At 70.5% G+C, this 11,520-nt stretch overlaps 1 protein-coding gene and 1 long non-coding RNA gene across 6 annotated transcripts in view; one reads left to right on the top strand and one right to left on the bottom strand.

The window, feature by feature from the left end:
• The window catches only part of LOC123652080, a 22,790-nt gene extending 11,270 nt beyond the window's left edge, over positions 1–11,520 (bottom strand). The window contains exons 1-2 of the long non-coding RNA XR_006741184.1: positions 11,510–11,520; positions 7,543–7,557 (exon numbers count right to left, since the gene is read on the bottom strand). This is a non-coding gene — a long non-coding RNA (uncharacterized LOC123652080). The remainder of the gene's footprint in view (positions 1–7,542; positions 7,558–11,509) is intronic.
• Positions 901–11,520, top strand: part of GNAI2 (G protein subunit alpha i2) — a 32,762-nt gene continuing 22,142 nt past the window's right edge. For 3 of the 5 annotated variants that reach the window (XR_006741183.1, XM_036432230.2, XM_045579568.1), the window contains exon 1: positions 901–1,147. Coding sequence is in view for 4 of the 5 variants with exons in the window: in XM_036432230.2 (XP_036288123.1) it covers positions 1,030–1,147 (118 nt within the window). In the remaining variant the exon portion in view is untranslated. The remainder of the gene's footprint in view (positions 1,148–11,520) is intronic. The other 2 variants (XM_036432232.2, XM_045579567.1) reach the window with 2 other exon arrangements.

The raw sequence follows: 11,520 nt of genomic DNA, 5'->3' as shown, positions 1-11,520 counted from the left end.
ACCGTGGCTCACGAGCCACATGCGGCTCTTTGACCGCTTGAGTGTGGCTCTTCCACAAAACACCACAGCCTGGGCGAGTCTATTTTGAAGAAGCAGTGTTAGAAGAAGTTTAAGTTTAAACCACGTGGCTCTCCAAAGAAATTTCAATGGTTGTCCTGTTGACATTTGGATCTGGTGACGAATGAGTTTGCCCACCCCTGGGCTAGGCGACCAGAGAAGGATGGAGAGATAAATCCTGGGTGCCAGAGGAGGTGTAGAGGCGGCCATAGACTTTTTAAATGGATTTGAGAGGAAGGAGAGCGAGAACTAGTGTGTTGGGGGGGCGGGGGAGGTGGTGGTGGCTGGAGGCTATCTGAGCGCCTGCCGGGAGGCTGGTTTTGTGTCTTAAACCGGCCGAACCCTCTTTAGGACGGAGGAAGCCTCGGCCGAGAGGCTGGGGCTCCGTGGATCCCGGAACAAGTTTATGGGGTTCATCAGCTTGAACAAGCGACGAGGACACGCCTTCCCCGCAACTCGCAGCGGCTCCGAGGGCTGGTTCCTGCCGGGCGCGAGGTGCCCGGATCCCCACCCCCGGGCTCCGCGGATCTTCCCGCCCCCGCCGTCCTGCCGGAGCCAGGCGTCCCGACCCAATCGGAGCGCGGCCTCGCCGGCAGTGGGCCCGCGTCCAGTCCCTCCGGCTCCGCTCGGCCGCTGCGCCTCTCCCGCGGCGAGGCCCCGCCCCCAGCCGGCCCGAGCCTGGGCGGCGCCGCACGTCGCTCCGCCCTCCAGCCAATCACCGGCCCGGAATCCACCAGGCCCCGCCCCCGGGCCCGCCCCGGCCAGTCCCAGGCCCGGCTCGCCCCAGCCCCGCCCCGCGCCCGCCCCGCCGTCGGTGCGCGGAGCCCGGGAAGGCGCCGCCCGCAGACGCTCGGAACTCCGACCCGAGAGCAGCCGGAGCGCCGGCGGCGGAGCGGAGCGGGCGCGCGGGCCGGACCGGGCCGGGGCCGAGCGGGGGCCGGGCGGCGGCCGGGCCGGCGGGCGGGCGGCGGGATGGGCTGCACGGTGAGCGCCGAGGACAAGGCGGCGGCCGAGCGCTCCAAGATGATCGACAAGAACCTGCGGGAAGACGGCGAGAAGGCGGCGCGGGAGGTGAAGTTGCTGCTGTTGGGTGAGGCCGCGTCCTGCGCCGGCACCGCTATCCCCGCTCCAGGCCCCAAGGATTCTGACATCCAGGCTAGGGCCCTGAACCCCCAGACTGGGCCTGCACCCCCCGACCCGGCCCGGCCGGGATACCCAAGTAATGATTCCAAACGCTGGCTGGGCCTAGACCTCTGGTCCATAGTCCAGACTCTAGGTCAGACCCTCAACTCATCCCAAACCCCCAAACACCCCCACTCTGCCTCTGCGTAAGCTCCCTGAACTCTGTGGGACCAAACTTAGACCCTCAGAACCCCAATCAGTGCCCACCCTCAGGTGCCACCTCTCCCCCCACCTGCTCCCCCTGTTCCCACTGGCATGAGTGTCCCTGAGGCCCCTGCCAGGTCCCCCCAACTCCCTCCTTTCCCCTCTGTGCCCATCTCTACTCTGGACCCCATACCCACCTGTGCCTCCTCACCCCAAGGGGCCTGTGATTGGGAAACCCTGACTGCTCAGGGGACCTCTCTCCAGCTGGAACCCCCAAACCTGCAGAGACCCCTGCTGCATGCATCACTCCTCACACCCGCTGCTCCCTGCTGCGTCCTCTCCCACACTCTGGCCCTCCCCAGAGGCCCCCATCCGCCCGCACCGATGGGCCAGGCGGGTGGGCGGGCGGGAGGAGAGGGCCCGACCCCGACGGAAACTCCACCGTCCGGCTGCGGGGGGGTGGAGGGGGGCGCCAGGCCCGGGCTTCCTGGGGGGGGGGCTGCCGAGGCCTGCTCCCCAGCGCCAAGCCCTGTGGGGGCCGTGCGGGCGGTGGGGGGACCGGCCGGAGTGAGTGCTGAGGAGGCTGGGTCGTGGCGCCTCCCAGCCCGGGAAGATGGAGGCTGCTGGAGGGGTGGGGGAAGTGGAAGTGGTGAGACAGCCGACATGTTGCTGCCTGGGCGGGCGAGCTGGCGTTTGGGCGGGCGGGCGAGGGCTCAGACCTGCCGGCTCCCGCACCCCGTCTGGGCCATGGGCTGGGCGGGGTGCTGAGCCCTGCGGGGGGCCGGCGGCCCCGGTGAGCGTGGCAGCGGGGGGGGCATGGAGGGGCTTTGGCGGAGGCTGTGGGTCCTGTACTGGTCCGGGGCCAGCCCCCCCGGGAGCAGGTGTGTGCCCGGGGCAGCCTGGCCTGGGGGTTTCTGGGTGGGGGGAGCCCCCGCAGGAGCCGGGAGGCTGGATGTGGGGGGTGTGGCCCCTCACCCCAAGGCTCTGTGGGGCCCCCGGGCTGAGAGCGGGCCTCCCGGCGGCTGAGGGCCGGGCAGCCTGTCCGCCGTCGGCCGCCCATCTGTTGAGCGTCCCCGGGGGCCTGGCCTCAGGGGCACAGCCCGGAGGTTTCAAAATGGCATCCGCTGGCTGCGGGAGGAAGAGAAGGGGCGGGAAGGGGCGGCGGCCGGCCTCCGGGCTGTTTTGCGTTGGGCGCTCGCCTCTTCCTGTCTCCCTGCGAGCGGCGGCGAGGGGGTGTCCCGCGGGGGAACGCCGGCCGGGCTGGGAGGGGACCCCATCCTGCTGCCCCCCCAGCCCGCCCGGGCCTCCAGGCAGCCTCTGCCCGCCGGGCTCCGGGGCAGCTGAGCTGTGGGCCGGGAGCAGCTCAGGTTTGGGCCCAGCGCCCCTCCCGCTGAGCTGGCATAACGGGGTGCAGGGTCCGGGTGCAGGGTCTGGCTCTGCGTGTCCTGGGCCTCGGGGGCCCCCTCAACCCCCTGCCCCCCACCCCCGGCTCTGCTTCCTCCGTGGGACAGGCTCCCGGGTCGGGCCCAGACGGGAGGACAGGGGCTCAGGCGGTGCCTGGGGAATGGGTGCTGAGACCCCGCAGCGACCACGCTCTGCCTGGCACTGAGGGCCCATCTGCCCTGGCGCCCGGGCAGCGTCCTGGCCGGGGGACCTTTCCCGCCAGGTGCCGGGAGGCGAGGGAGCCCGTGGGGAAGCCCCAACGCCGGGCGCCCAGCCCACATAGCGGGAAGGACCCGTCCAGGCAACGGGACTCTGTCTGGGTACCTGCCAGCCTGGCTTCCGGGCCAGAACCACGCCTGCGCCCCACCCGCACCCTGGCTCCTTCCCGGCCCGGAGAGGGCCAGCGCGGGCACAGCTCTGTCACCGCAGAGGCTTCCCTGGCAGCTGGGTGGGGACCGAGGTGTTGCTGTCAGCCCCCCTCCAGGGACACCACCCATCACCCCCAGGTGGACCGGGGAAGGGGAGCCAGCCTGGGTTTGGGGTGTCTGACTGCAGGCGGCGGGTGTGGGCAGAGGACAGTGTCGGTCCCGGCCGGGAGCCTCGGTGTGTAAACACAGCGGCTCTTCTGGCCCCCGGCGCTCCGCCCGCCCCCTCACTGGTGTGTCTTCCGGTTCCACCTACTCACGCCTCCTCTCCAGCCTGTGCCCAGGGCCACCACCGGCACCTTCCTGGGGGCACCCCTGGCTCTGGCACTGCCGCTTCCGCCTCAGCCTGTCCGGGCACCGCTGCCCGCCCACCCTTGAGATGGCAGGGCAGGGCTCCTCCTGGGCTGGGCATGGAGCCTGGCACCCAGTGGCCGCTCCTTGTCTGATGGTCGCGGGAAGGAAGAGCTGCTGAGCTTGATCTTGGGGCTGGTGGATGGAGGAGATGAGCCACAGCCTGGTGTATGGTGGGCAGGTGGGTGGCAAGGGCTGGTGCCGGGCCAGTGGCCGGGATGGGCACTCGACGGTGGAACTCCGCTGGCCGGCGCAGCCTGTCTGGGCATGGCACACAGCAGGGACTCCAGCTCTTCACGGGAGCGTGGCGGTGTGGTCAGCCCCTGCCTCTCGGAGTGACCTCAGAGGGGCCCCAGCTTCTCGGGGTGTCTGAGGGCTGGCCGGCGCAGACTGTACAGCAGGGGCTCCGCTGGGGTGAGGAGGGGCGGGCGGTGGCCTTTGTCCTGTCTGTGTCTCTAACAAAGGGCCGGCCCCCGGAGGGGGCCTGTCAGTGTGTGTAATTCCGCGGCTGCTCCGAGGCCCTGGCTGGCCGGGTGATGGTGAAGTGGGGGTGCCTTGGGAAATGACTTTTGCTAGGGCCAGACAAAGGGGGCCACAGGGCCCGTCCGCAAGGTGCTGAGTGGGGGAGACCTGGCCTGGGTCCCCAAGCCCTGGGGCGGCTGTGTCCTGGCTCACCCGCCCTGGGCCAGCTCTTGGGGTCACCAGGTCTGGGTTCAAACCCCAGCCCCACCTGGTGCCCTGGCTGAGCAGCCCAGCGCGGGCACACCTGTCCGCCCTCCCTCCGGCCGAGCACCTGGGGCTGCAGCCACAGGTGGGAGTGCAGCCGAGCCGGCCAGGGCCCCTGCGGACCCCGCAGAGCTGAGAGTTTGGCAGGGAGGGGTCTCCCCGCCTCCACGCTGCTGGGCCCCAGCAGGAGTTTGGGGAAACCCCTTTCTTGACCTCAGGCAGTTGCTCACAGCAAGTGGGGAGACCAGGGCGTGTGGGGTAGACAGTTGGTGCCACCTGGGGCGACAGACTGTCCTGGGAACCTTCAGGCCAGCCCAGGGGGCTGAGCGCCTTCCTGGGGGACCAGGGCCCCAGCCTACCTCCAGGCCTCCTTCCCCTCTGCCTCCGCCTTCCCGGCTGGAGCTCATTAGCATTTGAATGGGGCGGGGCAGCGTGGGCCTCCCAGGCTCTTCTTCCCACCCCTCCCCCCGGCTGGGCCAGGCTTTGTCTAACGGCGGGCGGGCGGGCCGGCAGAGTGAGGGGGTCTGATCCATTCCTGACACCTGCCTTCCTCGTGCCCAGTCCCGCGGGCTCTGCCCCTGCCCGGTGCTGGGCCGGCGCCTGAGGTCCCAGAGGGGGGCTGAGCCGGGTCCTTCCAGGGATGCCCTCCCGCTGGGTGGCTGGGTGAGGCTGGGTGGTCTTGCAGAGGGTGTCCCAGGAGGGTGGGTGGAGGCCCAGGCAGAGCCGCCGTGGTGAGGAGCAGAGAATGAGCCCTGTGGCCGGGTGGATGGCGAGGCAGCTGGAGCGCAGGCCTGCGTGCCAGCCCCCCAGCCCCGGGCCTCCATTGTGCTGGAGCGGGTGCCTCGGCTGCCAGATGGGGGCCTGGGCAGTCCGTCAGGTGGGATCCAGGGAGGTCCCAGGCCTCCCGCAGGGCTGGGCCTGTGTACCTGCCCTTGACACCAGTCCCTGGCTGTGTCTCTCTTGGGCTTTGTCCCTAAAAGCCCCATTATTTCATTTTTAATATAGTTGTATTGATGCCAGAGAGGAAGGGAGAGGGAGAGAGAGAAGCATGGATCGCTGCCTCCTGCTCGCCCCCACACTGAGGATCTAGCTGCGGCGGGGGCCTGTGCCCTGCCTGATGGGGAGTCAGACCGTCACCTCCTGGTCCCTAGGTCGACGCTCAGCCGCTGAGCCAGCGGCCGGGCACCGCCATCCTCTTGGCAGGAGCAGGATGGAGGAAGCTTTGTTCACAGAAGCTCTTAGCACCAAGGGACCAAGCCCTTGTCTCACAGCCACACCCCCGCAGGTGACGAGAGGTCCGGCCTGAGCCCCCTGGTGCTGGGGGGAGACGGGGCCCAGGCCAATCTCTGTCCGTCTTCCCAACAGCTCAGGGCAAGCGTCCCGACTTAGGAGTTCCGTGAGGGGATGGGGCCAGCGGGTTCTGGCCGGGCCACGGCTCACGGGCCCAGCCCAAGACTGCCCTGCAGGGTGCCCAGGAGCTGGGCTCTTAGATGGTGGCCCTGGTACCTGGTGCTCTGAGGCAGCCCCTCCCTCAGCCATAGCCCAGCTCCTCTAGCCCGGAGCTCTTGCTCTTACTGAACCCCAGCCCAGCTCTGGCTGGTGTTGCTCAGTGGATAGAGCGTCAACCTGTGGACTGAAGGGTCCCGGGTTGGATTTCGGTGGATCAGGGCACATGCCCGTGTTGTGGGCTGGATCCCCAGTAGGGGGCATGTAGGAGGCAGGCAATCAGTGATTCTCTCTCATCATTGGTGTTTCTATCTCTCCCTCCCTCTCCCTCCCTCTCTGACATCAATAAAAAATACATTAAAACAACAACAACAAACAGCCCACTGTCACCCAGTGCCGCTTCTTGGGCGGTGGCCGTCTGGGCGGCTTGGGAAGGACCCTCTCCCCGGAATAGCCGGGCGCCTGCCGGGCGCCTGCGTGCACATCCCGGGCTGGGCAGTGAGAGCCGAGCCAGCACCTGCAGGCGGGCGGGATGGGCCTGCGGAGAGGTGTCCCTGGTGTCAGAAGATGCAGAGGGGGCGGCGATGGCGATGGCGATGGCGGGGCCGCTGTGTCCGGCAGGCGGAGGGCCGGGCGGCTGGGGAAGTGGAGTCCCGGCCGGAGGAAAAGGAGGAAGCAGCTGGAGGAGGAGGAGCCCCAAAGAGGAAGAAGCCAGAGCGCCCGCTCTGCCGGGGGCGGGCAGGGAGCCGGCCATGGGGAGCTGGACGGGGAGGCCACCCGCCAGGGCTCATCGCACCCTGCTGGGCGCCTCTGGGCGAGTCGGCCCGGCCTGGCCCGGCCCCAGCCAGCGCCCGGTGGGAGCCCAGCGGCCATTCGGAGGAGCGTCCAGCCCCTCCCCTGGCCACAGGAAGCGGGCCTGGGAGAGGGCCGCGCGTTCCGAGCGGCCAGGGCCTCCGGGCGGAAGGCCGGCTGCGGGCCCGTGAATGCCCGGAAGCAGAGCGCGGCCCCGTGAGCTCACTCCGGGTTTCCCGCCCCGGGCTGCACGGAGGCCCTGGTCCGCGGAGGATTCCCCTGCCGCCGGCCTGGCCTGGCGCCTCCGCTCAGCCTGGGGGACGAGAGCCCGACGGGCCGGACTCTGCAGGGGCGTGTCTGATTGCACTCATCCACTGGTGGGGAAACTGAGGCCCCGGACCTGCCATGACGTATGGAGACCCCACGATGTGGCCGGCAGTGGTTCTGAGCACGGCCGGGGCCCACAGGAGCCGTGCCCAGCGGGCAGGAAGGAGGCTCGGAGACCGGCCGGCGCTGTGGGTGCACACGCGTGCTGTGTGGGCCCATCTCTGAGGAGAAGGAGAGGGGACTGCCCCGAGGCTCGGCCCGGTCCCTGTGCTCGGAGGAGGCTGGGCGTGGCCCCAGAACAGGGCTCCGCAGGGGCTGTGCCCTGGGTACGGGCTGCGGGACGTGTGCCGCCGCAGTCTCCCCACACTGAGGCAGGCCCGCCTCCTGGCCTCGGGGTTCTGCTCTGTGAGGTCAGGCCGGGCCGGGAGCGTGCAGAGCAGAGCGTGCACCTGGGCACCCGCTGCCCCTCCCCCGGGGGGGCCTCAGGCGGCCCCCTCCCTCAGGCCCGGTGCTGGGATGGGGATGCCATCGTTCCCAGCCTGGCCCGGACCTGCGGGGACACAGCTGCTGGGCCCGTTCGGGGTGAGTGAGGACCAGGGAGGCCTCCGGGCAAGCCTGGGGCTTGGCATCCCTTAAGGGCAGTGGGCACCTCATCCGGGGCCGCCTTGGTGACTGAGCAGTGGGGGCTAGCTTCTTTGAAAACAGCAAAGCGGTTCCTTACGTGAAGAAGCAGGGGGAGGAGGGCTGTGCCCAGCGGCCTGGCTCCCCTGTGCCCCATGGTGAGACCAACAGGCCTCAGGGCCCCCTCCAGGCGGCCTTTCCGGCCCAGTGCCTCAGTTTCCCTCTGCACAGTGGGCAGGGCCCCGGGGAGGCCCGTCCTGCCCTGCACGCCCTCTGTGTGTGTGTGTGTGTGTGTGTGTCTGTCTCTGTGTGTCTCTCTGTGTGTGTATGTCTGTGTGTTTGTGTGTCTATCTGTCTCTGTGTGTGTCTCTATGTGTCTGTCTCTGTGTGTGTGTGTGTCTGTCTGTCTCTGTGTGTCTGTCTCTGTGTGTGTCTGTGTGTGTGTGTGTGTGTGTCTATCTGTCTGTCTGTCTCTGTGTGTGTGTGTCTGTCTGTCTCTGTGTGTGTGTCTGTGTGTCTCTGTGTGTCTGTCTGTCTGTCTCTCTGTCTCTGTGTGTTTGTGTGTGTGTGTCTATCTGTCTGTCTGTCTCTGTGTGTGTGTGTCTGTCTGTCTGTGTGTGTGTGTGTCTGTGTGTCTCTGTGTGTGTGTCTGTCTCTCTGTCTCTGTGTGTGAGTGTGTGTGTGTCTGTCTGTCTGTCTGGCGGGTTCCTCCTGACCGAGTGCTGACTTGGCGGAGGCGGGCCGGGCGATGCTGGCACTTCCGTGATGGACGTCCGAGCCCCTGGGCGCCGCTGGGGCCGCCCCAGCGGAGGGAGGGGTTCCGGGTTGTTGGGGCGCCGAGGGGACCAGGCGGACCCCCTTCCAGGGAGCGGAGCCCCTTCCAGGGAGCAGCCCAGATGGAGCAGCACCTGGAGGAAGGAAGAGCTGGGGCGGGGCTGCAGGCCTTTGTCTGGCGGCCCCTCCCCTCCCCTCCCCTCCCCTCCTCCTCCTTCTCCTCCTCCCTCCCCCCATTGTTCCCGCGGGTCTCCGCAGACCGGCTTCCCAGGCTCCGGGATGGGTGAGGGTCCAGGCCCCGCCTGCTAGGCCCAGGCGAGGCCGCTTTTCAGAAACAGATGCTCCCGCCCAGCGCCTCCCGCCCCCACCTCCCGCCTCCGGCTGCCGGCGCCCCCTGGTGGTGAGGCCGGGACCTGCGGCTGCAGGGAGGGCGGGAGCCAAGGGGGGAGCTGACCCGCAGGCTGGGGCAGGAGACGTGGCAGGAGAGGGAATTGGTGCTCGGGCAGCCGTTGCACCCTGGAGCCCACCCCACTGTCCCCGTGCCCCCGCGGCAGGCGGGTGGAGGGTGGCCGGGGGCGGGCCTGTGCTGTGGGTCGGAGCTGGGCTGCTTGCCCGGCTGCCCTGTGGTCACGGCCACTGCTGCCCGGAGCCGCTCTGCCCACTGCCACGTCGCCTGGCGGCTCCGGCCACGTGTCCGGGGCAGCCCACCGGGAGCCTCCGGGCCTTCCGAGTGCGGGCGGCCCAGGCCTGAGTGCGGGGCGGCCGGGGCCTGAGTGCGGGGCGGCCGGGGCCTGAGTGCAGAGCTGCCCAGGTCTGAGTGCGGGGGGGAGGGGGCCCGGGCCTGAGTGCGGGGGGGAGGGGGCCCTGGCCTGAGTGCGGGGCGGCCCAGGCCTGAGTGCGGGGGGGAGGGGGCCTGGGCCTGAGTGCGGGGGGGAGGGGGCCCTGGCCTGAGTGCGGGGCGGCCTAGGCCTGAGTGCGGGGGGGAGGGGGCCTGGGCCTGAGTGCGGGGGGGAGGGGGCCTGGGCCTGAGTGCGGGGGGGAGGGGGCCCGAGCCTGAGTGCGGGGGGGAGGCGGCCTAGGCCTGAGTGCGGGGGGGAGGGGGCCTGGGCCTGAGTGCGGGGGGGAGGCGGCCTAGGCCTGAGTGCGGGGGGGAGGGGGCCTGGGCCTGAGTGCGGGGGGGAGGCGGCCTAGGCCTGAGTGCGGGGGGGAGGGGGCCTGGGCCTGAGTGCGGGGGGGAGGGGGCCCGGGCCTGAGTGCGGGGCAGACCGAGCCTGAGTGCGGGGGGGAGGGGGCCCTGGCCTGAGTGCGGGGGGGAGGGGGCCCAGGCCTGAGTGCGGGGGGGAGGGGGCCCAGGCCTGAGTGCGGGGGGGAGGGGGCCCAGGCCTGAGTGCGGGGCGGCCCAGGCCTGAGTGCGGGGGGGGAGGAGGCCCGGGCCTGAGTGCGGGGGGGGAGGAGGCCCGGGCCTGAGCGCGGGGCCTGAGTGCGGGGCGGCCAGGGCCTGAGTGCGGGGGGGAGGGGGCCCAGGTCTGAGTGCAGGGGGGAGGGGGCGCGGGGCCTGAGTGCGGGGGGGAGGGGGTCCAGGCCTGAGTGCGGGGGGGAAGGGGGCCCAGGCCTGAGTGCGGGGCGGCCCAGGTCTGAGTGCGGGGGGAAGGGGGCCCAGGTCTGAGTGCAGGGGGGAGGGGGCGCGGGGCCTGAGTGCGGGGGGGAGGGGGCCCAGGTCTGAGTGCGGGCGGCCTGGGCCAGGTCCCTGTGAACCCCCGGGAAGGAGCGGCTGTGGGGGGCAGTGGGACCCAGAGCGAAGGGCCACCAGAGTGTGTGGCTCCCACTCACCAGCCCCGGCAGGACCCGCCTGCTGAGCCAGCTGGTCCCTGCCCCCCCCCCCAAAGCTCCCTCCCTCCCAGCCGGCCGGCGGGCAGGTGTGGCTGGAGCGCCTCCCGCAGTCACTGGCGCTGCTCTGGCTGCAGGGAGATCGATCTGGATCTGTGCAAGGGCAGCAGCTCTGCTAATAACCGTTATCTCTCCGGGCGCCGGGCTTGGTGCTCCGTGCCCGCCCTGCCCGCGCCCGCGCCCGGGGAGGGACGGCGTCCTGGCACGAGGAGGTGCCAGGACGGGCAGGAGGGGCTCGGCTCTGAGACTCAGGGGGGACTAGCGTGGGCACCAGGGCGGGCACAGATCTGAGGCTCCACAGTGTCTGCGGAGGGGAAACTGAGGCAGAGCGGACAGCAGCTTGTCAGGGCCTCCCGGCGGGGCAGAGCCTGGGCCAAGAGGTGGAGGGTCCGAGATGCACGGACAGGCAGCCGTGACCGGATGCTGGCCCTCGGGTCACGCAGCTGGGCTGGTGGCCGGGCGCCTGCTGTGGGGCACTGTGGCCTGGTCCTGCCTCCTCCCGTCTGCTCCCTCTTCCATGCCCCCCCCCGCCGCCCGGTGCTCCGGAGTGGGAGCAGATGTTCCAGCAGACCGGCCGGGCCGGCACATCAGGACAGTCACTGCCGCTCCCGGGCCCAGCAGCCGCGCCCGCCTGGGCCCGGCGGGGAGGAGGCGTGGCTGTGGGGCCCCGCGCGGCCTCTGGGCAGGAGCCCCCTGCCGCCCCCGTGGAGGCGCTGCCCTGCACCGGGCAGCGAGCCGGAGCCAGAGGGCAGCCCCCCTGAGGGGGCACTGGGTGCCCGGGTCAGCGAGTGCAGGCACTCGGAGCCCAGTGCCAGCTCACCCGGGGCAGCACTGGAGGTGGATGGGAAGGGGCCGCTGGAGGAGTGATGAGTGAGACTGGCCCCCCTGATTCTGCCCCCGTGTCCCCCTGCGTACTGCTCGGCCGCCAGCACCCGCTTTGTCCCACCCTCTCCCCTTCCACCCAAGTCCAGGATGGGCTCCGGGACCTTGGGTGCCCACCTGTCAAGCGGGCGTCTTTCTGCAACGAGCCCTGCTCCGGGCAGTGTCCTCCTAACTCTTAGGCTGTGAGGGCGGGGGCAGGGCGGCTCCCCACGGCCAGGGAGCAAGCGTCCTGGCTCCTGCCCGCCTGCCTGGGTGCCGCCTGCCCCGTGGTGCCTGCCAGTCTGCCCGCCAGGAAAATCAGATGCAAAGCGCGTTTGTGCTGTCATCCCCGTCCCTGGGCGAGGTCCCTGCCTTGCCCACACGTTTGCCAAGAGTGGTTCGCCGGCCAGAGGGACCCTGTGACGCAGGTGGACGGGCCGCAGTTACACCAGGAGTGACAACCTCCCCCTGACCTCAGCCCCTG

This window comes from Pipistrellus kuhlii, unplaced genomic scaffold, assembly GCF_014108245.1.
Source record: "Pipistrellus kuhlii isolate mPipKuh1 unplaced genomic scaffold, mPipKuh1.p scaffold_m20_p_11, whole genome shotgun sequence".
Classification (NCBI taxonomy): domain Eukaryota; kingdom Metazoa; phylum Chordata; class Mammalia; order Chiroptera; family Vespertilionidae; genus Pipistrellus; species Pipistrellus kuhlii.
This window is presented reverse-complemented; position numbering and strand designations above follow the sequence as displayed.